We start from the raw sequence: 22,345 nt of genomic DNA, 5'->3' as shown, positions 1-22,345 counted from the left end.
CTCAAACAGCCACAGGACCACAAGCAAGGTGATACCTTGAGGCCAAAAACACTCAAGCAAAGTCTGGTCTCCACATGGAAAGGAGACAACGCAGCCCATCGTCCCAGAAATGGAACGACTAACTCCCTTAGGACAAGCCGCAATAAAAACGGACAAAGTGCTAAAGTCTCAACTCAAGGAAGAGATCAACAGGAACAGTCCAAAAAGAACACCCAATAACTCCAAGGGCAAACCGCACGGAAACCAGAGGTAAAAAGGAACCAAGTCTAAACCCACATGGGAGACAAACACTCCAGTCCCGACAGGATGTCGTCTACAACAGAGAGAGTCGCAGCGGAACTTTAAAATATGAGTGTACCAGTAAAGCGCGGCAATGCCCCTTTAAGGGACTCAAGGCGCTGCTTATTTTATCAACCTCAAAATGAGGAAAGGCCGAGTAGACCTTGCCGGGAAACGAACTGCAACCCTCGGTTTGTTATAGTACAGAGTAGCCACGAAGCATTAGAACGTTGAGCTAGCCGTCCCGCGAGCTCCAGCCGCTGAAAACTTGTAGAAAAACAAGTGAACAATGCAGAGCACTTTGCACCAAAACCAGACCAACCCAGCAGAACAGGTGCCGCATGACTGAACTAGGCCTCACGACAGAAGTTAACAGAACCCAATCAGGACCAGCCTGAAACAAGGGCCATCACTGTCAAGGCTGCAGATAAATCTCCCTGGACGGGGGTGAGCAACAGTCAACATAGGACTAAACACGTCTTAGAACCAACTTTCTCAGAAGTAACATAGCAAACAAATTATTGCGAGTATCGATTCCAGAATTTTTTTTCCCAAGGAAAATAGAACGAACATGAGCTTTAATCAAATAAAATATCATCCTAACCGGATAAAATAAAAGAAGGTACCCCTTAGGGTATTGCCTAAAAAAAAAGCCAGCCAGCCCAACAGGGACCCTGTTCTGCCAAGCTCAAAATCTGGACGATACACAACTAACAAGACTATAAGGAGATTACAACATCCCCTTATATCTAATGCTGAAGGCTATTCAGAAGAAGACTGCGGATTCTCCGATCCATCCACGATGGGTTCTGCTACCGACGCCAAAGCGTGCCTCAATAAAAGACACGAAGGCGCCCCAGTCTATATAAAAAAGCACAGCATACCCCCGCCAGAGCAAAAAACGCCTCCGGCCCTGAAGATTGACCCCCTGTAGACTCAGGGATAGTTGTTCCCCCAGAGAGCTGAACAGGCCCCATGCCTGAAGAGCCCCGGAAACCGGAAGACTAACAGTATCTTAAGCCACCCTCTGGAAGCTGTAGATTCGCCAGCGCCAAGATTATGGACATGCAACATAGTGCCAAACCCCCGGTGGAAACAAGCCACCTTCCGAAGAAGGATAAGCAAAGTCTGGGTCACCTGCATGCGTAGTAAGAGAATGTTTAAGGGAACTCGCCACTCGGGGGGCAGAACCCCCAGGAGGCGGATGGCTCAGCTGACCCTTGATACCGCGATCCAGAGGAATTGAGCACTCTAATACGGCATTCAGAACATAACTGGTAGGCTAGTATCATCCGGGGCAAAATGCATTTGGCACAAGGAGAAGAAAATAAAACAGATGTCAGTCTCCGCAATAACAGATTCCTCCATAACTAGGATATTGATACAAGAATGGACCAGATAAAAAAAATAATCTAAAAACAGCACCTGACACCCCCCGTGGATTAGGGCACTCGCCACATCCTAAATAACAGACACCAGCGGACCAGAATTTCTCCGTCACCACACAGTCAGGAACACGGAAATGAAAAGCAAAATACGTGACCACCACAGTCACAAGGTGAACCGTATAGTCCACACTACACATAAGCAGGTTGAATCACATAAACATGATTAAAAAAAACCCTGTTCAATAACCCCCCCCCTCTCAGGAGATATTACCCTTGATTCCAAGATACTAAAGGAGTCTTACTGAGACATAATTGAGACCCGCAAGGTGGTAGCCCCTTGGGAAACATAATACAGTACATTTCTGAAGAAAGTAAAATGAAAGCAGGCAGCAAAACTCGTCAACGCCTACTGCTTGTGGAGCTGTTAATATGAGTCGGGATGGTTTTGCAGAAAGACTCTCCCTGCATCTCCGGACTCTAACGTTCATCCAGGCTCTCACTGAAAGGCTGACAGGATTACTTAAAACTCCTGTCCCATGACAAAGAGTACTACCCTCCATAAGAGACGATTACGAATCTGACACTTCTCTGCCAACCTCCTGGGACGAAAGGCAAAGAATGACTGGGGGATGAGGGAAGTGGGAGGAGTATTTAAGCCTTTGGCTAGGGTGTCCTTGCCTCCTCCTGGTGGCCAGGTTCTTAATTCCCAAAAGTAATCAATGCAGCTGTTGACTTTCCATTTAAGAAGAAAAAGCGGACTACAAAATATCACCTGAACATCTCTATGTAAAAAAGAAAGATATTTTACCTCAAAATATCTTAAGTATTCACAGCCCATTGTAAAGGACTTTAAGCAGCCAATCAGTATGCCTGTCCCAGGACCTGCAAGGGAGCGTGCCACATGAACACATGTTCCCTATTCAGTTTAAGGAAGTTTACTATGAAATCTCATGAGATCACTGTAAAAGAGTTCATGACCTCAGCACTGCTGATGCAGATTGGCTGCTGTTCATTTCTTCCTCTTTTTCTTTTTTTTCCTGTAGCTGGGCAGTAAATGAAAGATAACTTTTTACACAGCGCTTACTCTGTTGAGATGAGGAAATTGTGAAGTAAAATATCTCCATTTTTTACATAGAGATGCTCAGGTGATATTTTCCTGTCAGCTTTTTACAGTTATACTGCATCAGTTTCAAGTGATTTAGCATATGAGTATTATGTCCCTTTAATGTTTTCCAATGACTTGTTATACCGGCTGCAGGGTATAAAATGTATGAGAAATTACTTTACATTTATTTTTGTATATGAAATAGCTGGTTTTGTTCTGTGACACCACCACCCTTTAAAATGAGCTGAGCTTGCAGAGAAACCAGATCTCCTTTTTATATCACATGCTATACACACAAATGCTTCATTATCTTATCTATGTCTGTATACTAAAGCCCAATACTTAGGGCTCGATGACCTAAACCTCAAGTTCAGCCGCGGTTTTTCATTCTGACCCTCACAGGGGCATCACTGGTGGAATTATAAAAAAGAGGCAGTCCCTGCAAGTGGCAGGATGTCTCCTATTAAAATTATTGTGGCTCGCTGGAAAGGGACACTTTGCTCCGTAGAGCGAAGTTAGGAGTGAGCGTAGTTTAAATATTAAATCCTGCAGCCAATATAAAATCACATTATGCTGCTTTCATATGATCTTACAAAGGCCTATGTTTTGGTATGCATGTGTTTTTCTATCAGGGTTATAACTTATTTTGAATGTTTTGAGTAAAGCTCGCCACCCTTTAGTTTGCGAGAGAAACTGAGATCTGTAGGGTTTACATCTTTACAGAGTTACGCTAGAATTAGAGAGACCATTTCATATACGCCCATGTTCAACTCAACAACAATTACACTTTGTATTTTGTACTTATAAGTTATGATACATTTAATATATTTTTTTTTCTGCATATTTTTGTGTGAATGGTTCAATTATTCGCTATGTATGATGTTTAAAGGGACAGTCTGCACCCTAGTCACTTTAAAAGTGTTACCTTAGATTAAAAGGACATGAAACCCAAAATTTTTGTTTCATGAATCAGATAAATACAATTTTAAACATTCCAATTTACTTCTATTATTTAATGTTTTATTCTTTGTTGAAGAAATAGCAGTGCACATGGGTGAGCCAATCATACGATGCATCTATGTGCAGCCACCAATCAAAAGCTACTGAGCCTTTTTAGATATGCTTTTCAACAAAGGATATCAAGAGAATGCAGCAAATTAGAAAATAGAAGTAAATTGTAAAGTTGTTTAAAATTGCATGCTCTTTATAAATCATGAAAGAAAAAAAAATGTGTTTCATGTCCCTTTACGCTGCAAATAGCCTCCTGCACATTTTCTATATCATGCAGCAGGAATGGTAAAAAAGTTATTTGAAAATGAATTTTGTTTCTGGACACTTTGAAAAGGCTGCCAAGCGCCGGCCACTGACGACGATATGATCTGCATCTAGGCACTCTGCTGAATAGCATTGACAGTCTGTTGAATCCAACTAGTGAGCTTTTAACTTTTTTACCATTTCATGATGCATGCTATAGAAAAGGTGCAGGAGGCTATTTGCAGTTTAATCTAAGGTAAGACTTTAAAGTGAATGTAAATGATAAAGTGCCCGGTTTTTAAAAATCCAATGAAAAACAGGGGCATTTCACTCGTTTTCTGAAAATACCTTTTAATCTTGACAGCCGCTGCATCGCTTCCCTCGCCGTCACAAAGCCTCTTCCCGGGTCTAAAATGAGGAATCCGGCTTCCTCCAATCACGGCATTGAATCAGACACCGATTCCCTCGGGGGGATGACCATTCATATGAAGAGGCTTGGGACGACCGGGGGAATCGCTGGAGCGGCTGTCAAGATTAAAAGGTAAGTATGTTCACAACACGAGTGAAATGTAAATTTTAATGAATTAAAGTGCCCCTGTTTTTAATCAGATTTTTTTTAAAAACGGGCACTTTATCATCTAAATTTACATTCACTTTAAGACAACTAAGGTGTAGACTGTCCCTTTAAAATAGGAATTTTATTGTGCATTTTTGTAATGTATGCACCTCCTCCCCATACAAAAATACAGTATACTCCCCTTAGCGAGACACCCTGTTTTCAGGGTAAAAACATAAATTATGCTTACCTGATCATTTCATTTTCATCTGTATGGGAAGAGTCCACAGCTGCATTTCTTACTTGTGGGAATACAGAACCTGGCCACCAGGAGGAGGCAGACACACCCCAGCCAAAGGCTTAAATACCTCTCCCACTTCCTCATAACCCTAGTCATTCTGCCGAGGGAACAAGGAACAGTAGGAGAAATATCAGGGTGAAAAAGGTGCCAGAAGAAAAAAAATTCAAATTCAGGGCCGCCCATCTGAGAACACGGGCGGGAGCTGTGGACTCTTCCTATAAAGATGGAAATGAAATAATCAGGTAAGCATAATTTATGTTTTCTATCTCAATATGGGAAGAGTCTACAGCTGCATTCCTTACTTGAGGGAAACATATACCCAAGCTCTAGAGTACACGGAATGCTAACGGAGGGGGGGGGGGGGGAAAGAGAGGCGGACCCTAATCTGAGGGCACAACAGCCTCAAAACCTCTCTCCCGAAAGCTGCTTCAGCAGAAGCAAAAACATCAAACTTGTAAAATTTAGGAAAAGTATGTAAGGAGAACCAGTTTTTATGCTAAACGGGTGACACTCCTCAGACAAAAAGATAAGGAAGTCGAAGAGGCCCTCTGACCCATACGCTTCCAGGAAAAAGAGAACAAAAAGAGAAAGGTTTGTCTAAATTCCTTTGGGGCCCGAAGATAGAACTTCAAGGCACAAATCACATCCAGAAACACGTTGTAAACGTTCCTTCAACGAAGAAGGATTAGGACATAAGAAAGGAACCACAATCTCTTGATTGATGTTGCACATTGACACAACCTTATGAAGAAAACCTAACTTGGTTCGTAGAACAGCCTTATCGGCATGAAAAGCAAGATAAGGAGGGACGCATTGCAAGGCAGCAATCACAGATACTCTGCGCGCAGAAGAAATAGTCAGTAGAAAAGGAGCCTTCCAAGACAACAATTTAAGGTCTACTTCATGCATAGGCTCCGACGGAGCCCGTTGCAAAACCTTAAGGACAAGATTTAAACTCCAAAGAGGAGCCTTAGATCTAAAAACAGGTCTGATCCCAGCAGAGCCTTACCAAATGGCTGCACATCTGGAAGCTCTGCAGTAACACAGACAGGGCCAAAAACTGTCCCTTCAGGGGACTTGCAGAAAAGCCCTTCTCCAGTTCATCCTGGAGAACAGAATAAGTAGGTCCTCCACACCTTATGATAGATGCGACGAGCAACCAGCTTACGAGATTGAATGAGAGTAAAAATAACTCTCAGAAAACCCTCTCTTGGCTAGGACTGTGTTCAATATCCACGCAGTCAGCCTCAGAGAATCTAGACATTGATGAACAAAGAGACCTTGGTTAGCAGATCCCTGCGACAAGGTAACTTACACGGAGGAGATGACATCCCCACTAGATCCGCGAACCATATCCTTCGCAGACAAGACTGAGCAGTCAATACCACTGGGAGTGTAATTTCTTCTGCTGGCTTTGTTAACATAGCTTTTTTATAGTCAAATGCCAAATAAAGGTAAATAAGTTATTAGTAAACAATTAATACACTTTAGCAGGTAAAATGGATAATTGGGAACAAATTACAATATTACTCAAACCTGTGAGCAACCTAAGTGCTCAAGAAAACGTACCCAAACTCAGAAGGAACATAGATTACAATATTAGAGGTTTTGCAGACTTTGTATATGTAGACAAGGACAGGCTTTTATTGGTAGAGTAGCACCTATATTTCGCTTTTAGGTATTATTTGTTGGGGGGATACAGCTGTATCATATTACGTTGGTTTCCCAGCAGCACAATCAATATAAGAAATGCTCTTAAATTTGAAAGCAGGGCTGTCATAGAGCAAACACGGTACATTCTAAAAATGAGTGTCATGTGACTGGAAACATCAGCCTGTTTTGGGAAACCGCTATCCTTATCTGCAATGGAGCAGATTCAAAAGGACTTTTATACATTTTGAGAATTAAATGCTTATTAAAAGGATCTATTTAAAACAGAAAGCCCCTCGGGTGATATCGCTCTTCATTCTTCAACAGCCTTTGAGGATTAAAGCTTGTACGTCAAGCTTATCATTCACACTGCATTATGCGTAACTCTTAGTCACATATACTAGCCTAGATAAAGAACAACAGGAACCTAACATATGACCTGCAGAGGAAAGAATACATGAATAGATTTTAAAGGACTGCAGCAATATTTTATCTGTGCATCTAAAATTAACCCAAGAAAAAAACAGCCTTTTAACAGGCCAACAATATAACAATATTCAGCAGCATGAATAGGAGAAAAACTCAAGGATGTCCCTTTGACCAGGGTGTCTCCTACATTTGGAATCTGAGGATCTCATTCTGTTCTAATCGTTGCCAAGATGGCTACTAGCAAATTGGACACCAAAGGGGGCATGCAATGATTGGAGGAAGCCGGATTTGCCATCGCTGTACTAACTACAGCAGGAGATGCGGGAGGAGGATCGCCGGTCTGATTTCCATAAAACAAAAAGTATTTTAAAAAAGAAGCTTCATTGTAAAGTTTAATGAATGAAAGATCTCGTTATCCTTTGCTGAGAGAGACATGATATTTCTGCCGACACAAATTCACAATTATGAGAATAACAGATCCAAGAATATAATGATAATATCTTCCAAATACAATTTTTTTCTCCAAAATAATCCTACAGAAACCTATGGGAGAGCATAACATTGTGAATGGATTATTGGAACTAAAGTACCAAAAAAACAATAAAAATAATAAAACATTACAGCCATAAATAATATGCAGCCTCATGCTACATAATAAAAAAACGAATCTATATTTTGGGATGAATAACCTTTGGATTTTCATCTACCCTGTTACAGATTCAGTAAAAAAAAAAAAAAGTTATTAACACACAGGAAAGCACTTAAAGGGCCATAATACCCAAATGTTTAAACACTTGAAAGTAATGCAGTATAGCTGTAAAAAGCTGACTAGAAAATATCACCTGAACATCTCTGTGTAAAAAATAAAGATATTTTACCTCAAAAGTTCCTCAGTAGCCACCTCCCATTGTAAAGGATTTCTAAGCAGCATATCAGTATGTCTGTCTTGGGACAGCCGAAGGGATGAGCCTCGTGCACTCATGTTATTTCCCTATTCAGTGTAAGGAAGTTTACAATGAAATCTCATGAGAGTTAAGTCAAATCTCATGAGATCACAGTAAGAGTTCATGACCTCAGCACTGCTGATGCCGATTGGCTGCTGTTCATTTCTTAATTTTTTTTTACCTGCAGCTGGGCTACAGCGGAGTATAACTTTTTACACAGAACTTACTCTGCTGAGCTGAGGAGATTGTGAGGTAAAAGATCTTCCTCTTTTATATAGAGATGCTCAGGTGATATTTTCCTGTCAGCTTTTTACAGTTATACTGCATCAGTTTCAAGTGATTTAGCATGAGTATTATGTCCCTTTAAGTGCTACGTGAGCCCCAGTGTGAAAAACGAACAAGAATAGGCTTGCAGTAATAAAAAAAAAGTTAAATAATGCCAGGACAAAATGACAATGCACAAGCTGTTAGAAGGTTTTGAAATAATTTGTTTCAGCCAAAAATAAAATTGACACTGTATTTATTCAACCTGGATGTAGTTATAAACTAAGAGGACAATAATAAAGGATTAAAATGAAATTCTTACAAACTGTTAGATGTTGATGAGCTAATACAGAACAAAGGGCTCGATTTATTAAGAGAACCTGCAGTCAGTATTTATCAAGCAGCAGTCATCAGAGCGCTGCTTCCCTACCCTCTTCTCCACCTCTCATCCGACTGGGGAGATTGACAGCTCCTGCCCGTGCGCGATTGACTGTGTGTAGGCAGGGATGCATACAAGGGCAAAAATAAAGCTTGTGTGCAATGTTAATTTCTGGCAGCGGATTGCTGCCCGCCAGAGGAGAGCTTGGGCGGACAGGGGCGAATATGTATGCCCCTGTCCTCTCTTAAATGATAAATCGAACCCAAAATGTTTCACCCTTTTGTATTATCCTATCACATGTTGGATGATGGCAGGTAAATAACTGCATGCATTATTCAAGTATTGGATAATTTAGTGCAAACAATTCCATAACAGTTGGAGTATAGTTGATGCTTGGAGTGGCGCAAGAAATAAGTTCTGTCAGAGGCAAGCTTGGATCAAGGCTAGTATTTCCCATGTAACAGTGTTTAGAAACAGGATGCATTTCTATGCAGATCTTTTAAATGCCCTGCTCAGTTGCTGCTCTTTATTACGCATATATAAAAAAAAAACATAGTTTATGCCTTCCTGATAAATTTCTTTCTTTCATGGCGGTGAGAGTCCACTGTCAATTGAGTCTGGGAATTGTTTTGCGTGGCTATACGTCAGACTAGTTACCATAGAGATGGAAAGGGTTTTATAGGGCTCTTGGATTTTGGGAATCTCTGCCTCCCCCTAATGGTCATGAAAGGTAATTCCCAGGAGTATCTTGGACTCTCACCACTAGTATGAAAGTTAAATAGTATCCTTTTAGGAAGTAAAATTTACAGGAGTAGGCTCTAATTCTGAAAAAGAAAAAAATAAACTCATGTATCCAGGCCGCTTCAACTGCTTTATAAAGGAAGGAAGTTGACTAAAGAATAGCCATTAGTGGTGTCTGGGTCTGAACTGAAAGATACTTACATCTAATGGATCAAGCAATTAAAGGACCAGTCAACACAGTAGATTTGCATAATCAACAAATGCAAGATAACAAGACAATGCAATAGCACTTAGTCTGAACTTCAAATGAGTAGTAGATTTTTTTCTGATAATTTTAAAAGTTATGTCTTTTTCCACTCCCCCTGTACCATGTGACAGCCATCAGCCAATCACAAATGCATACACGTACCATGTGACAGAAATCAGCCATTCACAAATGCATACAAACTTATTCTTGCACATGCTCAGTAGGAGCTGGTGACTCAAAAAGTTTAAATATAAAAAGACTGTGCACATTTTGTTAATGGAAGTAAATTGGAAAGTTGTTTAAAATGGCATGCTCTATCTGAATCATGAAAGTTTAATTTTGATTGAGTGTCCCTTTAACAGCAACTATAACAGGAAAAACTTGAAACTAAAAGAATCAGAATGTGCAAGTAAACAGGGAGTCACTGAATAAGTTTTGACAAGTTTGCAGGCACTGTCTATCCTTTATAAAAACCCAAAAATTGTATTTTGCAATTCAGACAGAGTATACCATTTTAAAATTGAATTTGGTAAGAAAGGTGGGTTGGATAAAAAGATCAATTTTAAGGGGACAGTGGGATTAAATAAGGCAGAGACTAGAAGACAATGCAGTGATAAGAGGATACATACAGGGAGGGGTTGGCACCTGCGACAGAGAGAAGGAAATTATGTAACAATTACACAGAATCGTCTTGTTAAAGGGACATTTAACACGAGATGGTAATATAAAATGATAAACTGTATAAATAAACATTTCTGCAATATACTTTCATTATTTATTTTGTCCCCTTTTCCTGCAATTCCATTCAGTAATTGTAAGCTTTTCAGTTCCTGTTAGAAATGGAAGTGCAGAACACCGGTATATTCTACACAGCCATTGGCTGCAAACTCTAGTGACCTATGTATAACTGTCCCTAATTGGCCACAGCAGAGAAGGTAACCTAAGTTACAACATGGCAGCTCCCATTGTTTTTTTAGACACTAACACTTTCATTATCTGTTTAAATATTGACAAAATAAGTGTAAACTTCAAAAACTACATCACATGTTATTCTCAGACTAATCTTTTCTTTGAATGCCTCATTCTATCTAGCATTTATTTAGTGTTTAATGTCCCTTTAAGAATCTACATATTACAGCAGCCATGCAGTGCAGACAGCTATGTATGTGCATCAGCATGGGTGCCATTTCATTGACTCTCTGAGTGTCCATTAGCACTTTAGCACTCTAGACAGACGGGGAGGTGACATCTATACAAGGGGGAAAATTATTTAATTTAAATGTACATTAGAGCGTTTTATTTTTAATAAAAGTTATTTCACTGTGAGTTCATCTCCTTGAAAAGGGTTAAACATGTAGCCAGTGACTGTAGTATACACGTGTATGCTTGTTCCTAATTGGTTCACACAGCAAAAGAATAACTTATTTTAAGAAAGAAATGCTCTAATGAACTTGAGGATTTCACGGTTACATTTAATAGAAAGTAAACTATCAAGAAATGTAAAACGTGTAGCCAGAAGTCTGTAGATAAGAATGAGCATATTGCACTATTTCTCAGTTTAATCATAGGAGCTTTACAGTAAGCGACACTGATTCACAGATGCAGTAATTATAGTGTTTTATCCACTAGGCGATGCCAAAGCAGCAGAGAACATAGCAAAACATTAACCTGTCTCATATAACTGTGCTCAAAGCCAACACCAACTGAGTTAATGGTAATTACTGAAAATTATTCTTAATTTATGCACTGCTTATGTGATGGAAACAATTTAAATATGAAGGGGAGAAGTGTATGCGTATAAATACATATATATTTAACAAACGCTAGGATTTACCATCACTAAAAATAAAGTGGAGTTTAAGTCATCAGTTATTAATAAAAGGGTGCTAAACTCACATTTTCTGTGTTGCTGCAGCTTGCTAAACCCATCAGCACCGGCCGCCCACCAATGAGGTGACGTTTTGACCTCTAAACCAATAGCCGTGCTAGCATACAGAACACTATCAGCTGACATGCCCGGCTATTGGTTTAGAGGTGCAAACGTCATCTCATTGAAGGAGAGCGCTGTGCCTTGGGCAGCACCCTTTTTAAATAAAAAATTTAAAGGGACAGTATACGTATACTATAAAATTGTTTTTCTCTTAATGTGTTTCAAATAACTTTTTTTATCAGATGCAGAGTATAAAATGTATGAGATTTGCTTTTAAAGGCTTATTTGTGTATATGAATTATCTGATTGTGTGTTCTGAAGCCACAGCCTAATAAAATGGGTTGAGCTTGTAGGTATAATCAGATCTCATTACTATATCACATTGTATACATATACCTGTTTCTTTATCTTATATCTGTCCGTAAACCAATCACCAATACTTAGAGAGAACAATGGAAAATTAACATTGTATTACCTTCTGTTCTATAACCCACTGGGAGTGTAATTTCTTCTGCTGGCTGTGTTAACATAGATTGGCCTTGAGGCCAAAAACTTTCAGGATGGGTGGGGATACCACAGGCTAAATAAACTATTTCAAATGTCAATATAAGGTTAAAGGGACACTGAACCCAATTTTTTTCTTTCGTGATTCAGATAGAGGATGCAATTTTAAACTACTTTCTAATTTACTCCTATTATCAATTTTTCTTCGTTCTCTTGCTTTCTTTTTTGAAAAAGAAGGCATCTAAGCTATTTTTTTGGTTCAGAACCATTAAAGCACTTGTTACTTGGAAGGTGAATTTACCCACCAATCAGCAAGAACACCGTGTGTTTACCAAAAATGAGCCGGCATCTAAACTTACATTCTTGCATTTCAAATAAAGATACCAAGAGAATAAAAAGAATTTGATAATAGGAGTAAATTAGAAAGTTGCTTAAAATTGCATACTCTATCTGAATCATGATAGAAAAAAATTGGGTTCAGTGTCCCTTTAATGAAAATACTTGTAAACAGTTTAATACACTCCAGCAGGTAAAGTGGATCATTGGGAACAAATTAAAGGGAGAACATTTTTGAGTAAACTGTCCCTTTAAACACTTTATTTTGTTAAACGTTTGGATTTACCATAACTTTAAATCAGGGATTCATAGATCTCTGTAGCCTTCCAATTTTCATTCTATATATTGTTCTAGCCACAATTACAACCTCCTATAATGGTTTATTTACAAGTCTGGTTTCCTATTAAATAAACATTCAACTGTTTTTTCCCCTTTGTTCTAAATAAAGGAAAGAAAGTATTTCAAAATGTTTTATACACACATATATACATATATATATATATACACACACACACACATATATATATATATATTACACACACCGAATAAACCTCTCTTTGTAGGCTTTTTTTTTTTTTTTTTTTTAAATCTACCCATAGACCTCTGGCCCTAAAACAAAGCAGGGGAAACAGCAGGCACGCAGCTCACATTTTATGCCAGTTACAATTTAAAACTTAACAACTTTTTGCTTAAACAGAGTACAATATCCCTTTAAACCTGAATTCTGTAAAACTCTGCTGAAAAAAAAAAAAATTCACAAAAAACTAATAGTACTTCATACAAGAATTAGGTTGCCGTGATGGTTTATAGGAGACTGTTGTTGCTATTACTGCACTTTGGTGTCACAGAAAATAATGTCCAACAGTGATTTGTGTACACTGGATGACAAGGTGAACATAACAGATATGTAAATACTGGTACAGTTTACCAGGCATTGTACAGTGATTTTATGCCAAATGAAACCAATTCTGCATATTTTATTTTGTAGGAACTAAATATTACATCAATTTAGTGACCACTGGAGCAAAATATTTATTATATATATTTCTTATGTCCATCTGCTACAACTTATTAACCCCTTCCCGGCGTTAAGACGTTCCATGCCGTTCTAACTGCGCAGGGCTATAGCACAGTTAGGATGGTATGGAAAGTCCTAGCTGTTTGGTTGTAATGAAGCCAACGGCACTTCCTGAATGCTTCCTGAATGGCACCGCGGCCTGGCATCATAGGCACGGCCCCCCCGACCCGATCCCATCATTGAAATCTCGCGATTGTATGCACGATCGCGCAATTTCAGTTTGTTTACATCGGAACAGTAGACAAATTAAGCCAGTCCTGAAAAAGTTAAAGTGGCCCTTAGGTTGTTGCACATAAACACTCGGTGCCAACATAAAACTAAAAAAAAAGGTGAAGAACCAGTGCACTGATCTTAGTCACATTAAGTATTCAGATATTCATAAGTAAGCAGCTAACAAATTTAACAAACGTACAATTTGACTAGAAAGAAATAAGTGTAACTTACCTCCTGAGGAAGTTCAAGCTTTGAACGATCGGTTCCTTCTTTGGACTGAAGACCCATCAAGTAAGGAACAGGAGCATCAAGAAAATGCAAGAGCGAGGCAGGGAGGATTGGGACGTATACGTGTTGCCATTGAAACGGGAAGAGGAGCGCAGTGATGCCCTCTGCAACAGTCATTAAGCGCTGGTAATCTGAATAGATATGAAGGTGGGTTTATTAAAAAGACACAAAAACAAATTATGCTTACCAGATAATTTCGTTTCCTTCTGTATGAGGAGTCTCCACGGCTTCATTCCTTACTTGTGGGAAATATAGAACCTGGCCACCAGGAGGAGGCAAAGACACCCCAGCCAAAGGCTCAAATGCCTCCCCCACTCCCCTCACCCCCCAGTCATTCTGCCAAGGGAACAAAGAACAGTAGGAGAAATATCAGGGTATAAAGGGTGCCAGAAGAACAAACAAAAATGTAGGTCTGCCCAACGGAGAACACAGACGGTGGCCATGGACTCTCCTCATACAGAAGGAAAGGAAATTATCTGGTAAGCATAATTTATGTTTTCCTTCTTAATATGAGGAAAGTCCACGGCTTCATTCCTTATTTGTGGGAAACACCACCCAAGCTCTAGAGGAAACTGAATGAAACGGGAGGGTAAAAAGAGAGGTGGACCCTTTTCTGAGGGCACCACAGCCCGCAAAACCTCTCTCCCAAAAACTGCTTCAGCCGAAGCAAAAAACGTCAAACTTGTAAAATTTTGAAAAGGTATGCAAGGAGGATCAGGTAGCCGCCCTACAAATCTGCTCCATAGAAGCCTCATTCTTAAAGGCCCAAGAGGAAGCCACAGCTCTAGTTGAATAAGCCTTAATCCGGGGCTTATGTCCCGCTGTCTCATATGCTAAACGAATAATATGCCTCAACCAAAAAGATAAGGAAGTAGAAGAGGCCTTCAGTCCTCTATGCTTCCCAGAATAGACGACAAACAAAGAAGAAGTCTGTCTAAAATCCTTCGTAGCCTGAAGATAGAACTTCAAGGCCCGAATGCTATCCAAATTATGAAATAACCGTTCCTTCGAAGGAGGAGGATTAGGACACAAGGAAGGAACCACAATCTCCTGACTGATGTTGCGATCAGAAACGACCTTGGGAAGAAAACCTAACTCAGTACGAAGAACAGCCTTATCAGCATGAAAAACTAGGTAAGGAGGCTTAAATTGCAAAGCAGCCATCTCCGACTCTTCGCCCCGAAGCAATAGCCAGTAGAAAAAGGACCTTCCAAGACAGTAATTTAATGTCAACCACATGCATAGGGCTCAAACGGAGCCTTCTGCAAAACTTTAAGAACCAGATTTAAACTCCAAGGAGGAGCGTTAGATCTAAACACTGACCTGATTCTAGCCAGAGCCTGAACAAAAGACTGATCAGGAAGCTCAGCGAGCCTCTTGTGCAATAAAATAGATAGGGCCGAAATCTGTCCCTTTAGGAAACTAGCAGAAAGGCCCTTCTCCAGACCATCCTGGAGAAAGGAAAGAATCCTGAAAACCTTGATCTTATGCCATGGGAATCCACGCTCTTCACACCAGAATACGTAGGTCTTCCACACCTTATGATAGATGCGACGAATGACCAGTTTCGAGCTTAAATGAGAGTATCAATCACTTCCTCAGAAAAGCCTCTCTTGGCTAGGACTAAGCGTTCAATCTCCACGCAGTCAGCCTCAGAGAATCAAGATTTTGATGAACAAAAAGGACCCTGTTGCAGCAGATCCCTGCGACAAGTTAACCTCCATGGAGAAGATGAAGACATCCCCACCAGGTCCGCAAACCACATCCTTCGCGGCCACGATGGAGCAATTAGTATTGCCGAAGCTTGCTCCTGCTTGATGTGGGCCACTACTCGAGGGAGAAGTGGTAACTGTGGAAAAATGTAAATCAGATTTAACCTCCAAGGCACTGCTAATGCATCCTCCTGAGGATCCCAGGACTGCAACCCGTATCTGGGTAGATTGGTATTGAGCCGGGATGCCATGAGATCCATCTCCGGCGCCCCCCATCTGTTGCAAATCTCCGAAAACACCTCGATATGGAGAGACCATTTTCCCGGATGAAAGGATTGTCTGCTGAGAAAATCCGCTTCCCAGTTGTCCACACCCGGGAATGTGGATCGCTGATAGAGAGCAGTTGTGGACCTCTGCCCATTCCAAAATCTGAGATACTTCCCTCATTGCAAGGGAGCTCCTCGGTTCCCCCTGATGGTTGATGTAAGCCACCAAGGTAATGTCTGATTGGAATCTGATAAACTGGGACAAACCCAGAAGAGGCCAAGCCTTCAGAGCATTGAAGATTGCTCAAAGTTCTAATATGATGATCAGGAGGAGAGATTCTTCTCGATTCCACAGGCCCTGTGCCTTCTTGACACCCCAAACAGCTCCCCAGCCTGATAGACTTGCGTCCGTAGTCAAAATCTCCCAGGATGGTCTCAAGAAGGATGTCCTTTGGGACAGGTGATGTGGACAGAGCCACCAAGAGAGCGATTCTCTCAACCGGTTGTCCAGAGAAATCTGTTGCGACAGATATGAATGGTCGCCGTTCCACTGACTCAGCATGAACAGCTGAAGAGGTCTGAGATGGAACCTGGCGAATGGAATGATGTCTATGCTGGACACCATGAGCCCAATTACCTCCATACACCGGGCCACAGAGGGCCTTAAGGAGGCCTGAAGGGCAAGACAATTGGAAGTTAGCTTGTAACGTCTCTAAGTCCATTGTAGTCATGAACTGTCCTTCCTGAACTAAGGGCAGAATGGACCTTATCGTCTTCATCTTGAACGATGAGACTGACAGAAACTTGTTTAAGCATTTTCAGTCCAGAATCTGGTTAAAAGTTCCCTCCTTCTTTGGGACCCCAAAAAGGTTTGAGTAGTATCCCAGACCTCTCTCTGCTAGAGGTACCAATACAATAACTCCCAGGGAGGAGAGATCTCACACACCCTAGAAAAGCCTCTTATTTTTCTGGCCTTGAAAACAGGTTTGACAAGAGAAATCTGCCTCTGGGTGGATGAGATTTTAAACCTATCCTGTATCCCTTAGTGATAACCTCCAGGACCCAAGGGTCATGCACGTCCCCCAGCCAAGCCTCTAAAAAGAGAGATAGTCGGCCCCTACACGATCCGGAGTCTGATCGGGGGCCACTCCTTCATGCAGACTTCTTGATCTGCTTGGATTTATTCCAAGACTGATTCGGCTTCCAAGTTCCCTTAGACTGCTCAGGCTTTCACAGATGGCTGCTGGCGTTGGGATTTATATCAACGAAAGAAACGAAAATTTTGGATCTTGTCCTTTAGGTTTCTTCTTCTTATCCTGCTGTAAAAAGGCATCTTTGCCTCCAGTGACCATGGATATGATTGAGTCCAGGACTGGACCAAAAAGAATCTTCCCCTTAAATGGAAGGGAGAGAAGTCTAGATTTTGAAGTTATGTCCGCAGACCAAGACTTCAGCCAAAGTGCCCTACGGGCTAGCACAGAAAAACCGGACGTCTTGGCATTCAGGCAAATAATCTGCATATTTTAATCACAAATAAAATTAGCTACCCTTAAGGCCTGAATTCTTTCTTGGATCGTGTCAAGGGGACCTTCCACCTCGATCAATTCAGATAAAGCGCCGCTGCCGGTTGAAACAAATATCCCGTGTGCTGAAACCTCTTTCTCAACAGAGTTTCTAACTTCTTATCCATGGACTCTTTAAACAAAGAACTATCCTCAAGCGGGATAGTAGTGCAATTAGCAAACGTGGGGATAGCACCATCCACCTTAGGGACGGAACCCCACAACTCCAATTTAGAGTCCGGAACCGGGAATAATTTCTTAAAAGAAGAAGGGGAAAAAGAAGAACCAAGTCTTTCCCATTCATTCTTAATAATGTTCGCCATCTTTACGGGAACCGGGAAAGTCTGTGATACAACCTTGTCCTTGTAGACCTTATCTAGTTTAGGAATACAAGGTTCCTCAGGTAATTTAGGTTCTGGAACCTCTAAAGTAGCCAAAACTTACTTTAACAGAAAGCGTAAGTGTTCAATCCTAAATCTAAAGTCTGGTTCCTCCGCAGCTGGAGGCTTAGAGGCAGCAGATTCCGACCCAGAAAGAGCATCCTCTGAAGTATCAGAGGCGTCTTCATCAGCGGATAATCTTGTATCAAATAAATCCAATAAGTTAGATGACCCCTGTGAAGGATAGCAATATTTAACCTTTCGCTTACGCTTAGCAGGGCGAGGTAAAGCACTGAATGCCGCAGACACTGCCATTTGTAGCTGCTCAGTAAAGTCTGGCAGTAAGAGGGCCCCTCCAGAAGGAGGATTAGTAGTGCAATGGGAAGCTGCATATGAAATAAGAGATGACACTAGGAAGCGCACCTCACAGGACAGACACTCCTCAGAGGTGGACGGCTCAGTGGTACTAGAAATATTGGTTGTTTTAGATATAATTACTTTATCAAGGCATGTGGAACATAATTGAACAGGAGGGTATACCGTAGCCTCCTCACAATATAGACAGGTATTAGACTTAGGTAAAGAGGGAGTACCCTCTAACGTATCAGAGTCCTCCATATCTTGCGTCTGTAAGATGGACTATAGAAAAAGATAAAATGGCACCTTTATACCCCCAATGGCTGGGACACTCACCACACCCTATGACCCAGGCCCCACAGAGAAACTGCTTAATCTCCGGTAAACCGCACGGTCAGGAAATAAGTGTGACCACTCCAGTCACGTGGTGCGCCATGCAGGACCGCCCCTGCTGCAAGAAAAAGCGCGCCAAACCCAACAGGTTGCGCAGCTACCCCAAAATGAAAGTAAAACCTGTACGTTTCAACATCTGCCTGAGCCTCATCCCACATGTCACAGCATTAACATAATAAAGTAAATTACATGATAAATCCCCCCTGTTCAATAATCCCCTTCCGGAGATATTAACGCTTGATTTCATACAGATAAAAGAAGTCACACTGTGACCCTATCTTCTTGCGTTATCATATGTGTATAAAAATGAAACAATCTTACTGGAAACTCTGCCATGGAACAGACACACAGCCTCTCAAGTTTGACAGTCTTGTAGCATCGCTCCTGACATGGACTTGAATGATAGAAGTAGGCAGTGAAACTCGTCAACACCGATTGCTTAGGAGTTAATACGAGTCTGGATGAGTTTGCAGATAGACTCTCTCTGCATCTCCAGACCCTAACATTCGTCAATGCCCTCACTTAAAACTGCAGACCCATCCCAAAGGGTACTACCCTCCATAAGGAACTATATTCTGACACTTCTCTGCCAACCTCCTGTGACGAAAGGCAAAAAATGACTGGGATATAAGGGAAGTGGGGGAGGTATTTGAGCCTTTGTCTGGGGTGTCTTTGCCTCCTCCTGGTGGCCAGGTTCTTTATTTCCCACAAGTAAAGAATGAAGCCGTGGACTCTCCGCATATTAAGAAGGAAAAGGAAAGAGTGTTTTAGTTTTTAGGTATTCTTGTACCAAAAAAATAAAAATATATTTATATGCTTGTGAGACCGGTAACTGCACCACCAGTAAAGCAGTGAGAGTTTGGCTTAAATCACTTCTACAACGTCCACTGAGGAACAGAGTAATTTTTTACATAGACAAGCAATGGCTACATATTTTTTTTTTTATAATATTTAATATAATTCTTGATATTTTTGTCCTGTCTATAAATTATTTTCATTTATTTGTATAGTTCTGCAAAAACACAAATATTGCTATTTGATGATCAGCGCCTACAACATCATGTAAAAGTCCATTAACAGAATGAAAAACAAGGAAAATAAAAAACACATTTATCAAAAACTGAAGGAAATACAACAAAACACCAGGAGGAAGAGGATGGCCATGTGTGGGCATTATGGCAAAACTTCTGTCCATTTGTGTTTATTATGAAAATTTGGAACAAAAATTTTAAGAGACATGGGGTCTATCATAACCTTTTAAATATGTTTAATGATTTTCCTTCAAAATTTAACATTAAAGTCTATGAAGATTTTTGTAGACAAATAATTTGATAAGTTTGTCTATAGGATTGTGTCCAACCTCTGTAAAAGCAGGGAACCCCCAGTGAGCCAATCAGGATCGGCCGTAGTATGACCCTGCCAATCACCAGCAGTTTCCTGCGAGAGAACTACAATGCTTTTGGTTCTTGAGTGAGATTTTGTGCGAGTGTTTAGCCCCTTTACTGCTCGTTAGGATCAGGGATGTCAAAATATAACGCTAGTGAATTAAAGCAACTATGTTTTGCCTAATGTCTTTTTAAGGAAAGAACTCCTCACTACTGAAGAACATGGTGACCCAGTGTAATATGTTCACTTATATACTAATGTAGAAAATTACTAAAGTGTCCACACTCATAAGCACAAATGTCAGGGCCAAAGGAACAGTAAACAACTTGCAATTAGAGATGTTTGTTGTGTTGCTATTAAATAACATATCCGCCAAGCCTCAACATTTTCTTTAAACAAATTAACACTAGGGATTTGCATTCAGTAGTTTCGTTATCCGACAAATGCAGAAGGTGGCAGCCACTCACGTCCTTCAGCTTAATTCAGAGCCTGATTTCCTCTTGTGAAAATGAAAAACCCTAAGATCTGTGCAAATCTAGGACTAAGTGTGTTACACTTTGACCAGAAGAAATCCGACACCGAAAATTGCTGAATGTGGCTGGCGGCCGCCATCCTCGGAATGTTTAGAGCCAAGACGTATGAATGCACATGCAATTAACACCCTTATTATTGCAGTTATTTTTCAAACAAACTCCACCCATAATTTGCCTTATTTGGAGGAGCCAATCTGGGCTTTAGTCCACAGACAAGATGGCTAACCAAGGTCATAGTTAGTATAAAGTGAATTGTTTTACAGTTATCTGATAAGGACAATTATGGAAACATATGTAGCAGGGTTATCTCGGAGGAGTCAACAGGTGCATTTCAAGTTCTTAGAATTTGCTTAATTTTCAGAGCTAAATTACATGAAAGGGCAGCAAAATAAATAATGAAAATATATTGCAAAGTTGTTTCATTATGCATAACTAAATATTTTTTGTAAAAATCTCAGTGTTTACTGTCCCTTTAAGTAAAAACAAAAAACATAATTTATGTAAGAACTTACCTGATAAATTCATTTCTTTCATATTAGCAAGAGTCCATGAGCTAGTGACGTATGGGATATACATTCCTACCAGGAGGGGCAAAGTTTCCCAAACCTCAAAATGCCTATAAATACACCCCTCACCACACCCACAATTCAGTTTAACGAATAGCCAAGAAGTGGGGTGATAAAAAAGTGCGAAAGCATATAAAATAAGGAATTGGAATAATTGTGCTTTATACAAAATCATAACCACCACAAAAAAAGGGCGGGCCTCATGGACTCTTGCTAATATGAAAGAAATGAATTTATCAGGTAAGTTCTTACATAAATTATGTTTTCTTTCATGTAATTAGCAAGAGTCCATGAGCTAGTGACGTATGGGATAATGACTACCCAAGATGTGGATCTTTCCACACAAGAGTCACTAGAGAAAGAGGGATAAAATAAAGACAGCCATATCAGCATTCCAAGTTTTAAGCCATAAAGCTCTTCTAGCTAAAATAGCTAGAGACATAAACCTGACATCAACTCTGATAATATCAAAAATGGCATCACAGATAAAATTATTAGCATGCTGAAGAAGAATAATAATATCATGAGAATCACGATGTGTTACTTGTTGCGCTAAAGTTTCCAACCAAAAAGTTGAAGCTGCAGCAACATCAGCCAAAGATATAGCAGGTCTAAGAAGATTACCTGAACACAGATAAGCTTTTCTTAGAAAGGATTCAATTTTCCTATCTAGAGGATCCTTAAACGAAGTACCATCTGACGTAGGAATAGTAGTACGTTTAGCAAGGGTAGAAATAGCCCCATCAACTTTAGGGATCTTGTCCCAAAATTCTAATCTGTCAGACGGCACAGGATATAATTGCTTAAAACGTTTAGAAGGAGTAAATAAATTACCCAAATTATCCCATTCTTTGGAAATTACTGCAGAAATAGCATTAGGAACAGGAAAAACTTCTGGAATAACCACAGGAGCTTTAAATACCTTATCTAAACGTTTAGAATTAGTATCAAGAGGACCAGAATCCTCTATTTCTAAAGCAATTAGTACTTCTTTAAGTAAAGAACGAATAAATTCCATTTTAAATAAATATGAAGATTTATCAGCATCAACCTCTGAGACAGAATCCTCTGAACCAGAGGAATCATCAGAATCAGAATGATGATGTTCATTTAAAAATTCATCTGTAGGGAGAGAAGTTTTAAAAGATTTTTTACGTTTACTAGAAGGAGAAATAACAGACATAGCCTTCTTTATGGATTCAGAAACAAAATCTCTTATATTATCAGGAACATTCTGCACCTTAGATGTTGAAGGAACTGCAACAGGCAATGGTACTTTACTAAAGGAAATATCTGCTTTAACA

The 22,345-nt window shown here is 40.2% G+C and overlaps 1 protein-coding gene across 3 annotated transcripts in view; it reads right to left on the bottom strand.

Annotated features, from left to right (window-relative positions):
* The window catches only part of DENND5B (DENN domain containing 5B), a 254,424-nt gene that overhangs the window by 166,525 nt on the left and 65,554 nt on the right, over positions 1 to 22,345 (bottom strand). For all 3 annotated transcript variants that reach the window (XM_053719025.1, XM_053719026.1, XM_053719027.1), the window contains one exon: positions 13,830 to 14,017. In XM_053719025.1, the coding sequence (XP_053575000.1) occupies positions 13,830 to 14,017 (188 nt within the window). The remainder of the gene's footprint in view (positions 1 to 13,829; positions 14,018 to 22,345) is intronic.

The sequence above is a fragment of the Bombina bombina genome, chromosome 6 (genome assembly GCF_027579735.1).
Source record: "Bombina bombina isolate aBomBom1 chromosome 6, aBomBom1.pri, whole genome shotgun sequence".
In the NCBI taxonomy this organism is placed as follows: Eukaryota; Metazoa; Chordata; class Amphibia; order Anura; family Bombinatoridae; genus Bombina; species Bombina bombina.
This window is presented reverse-complemented; position numbering and strand designations above follow the sequence as displayed.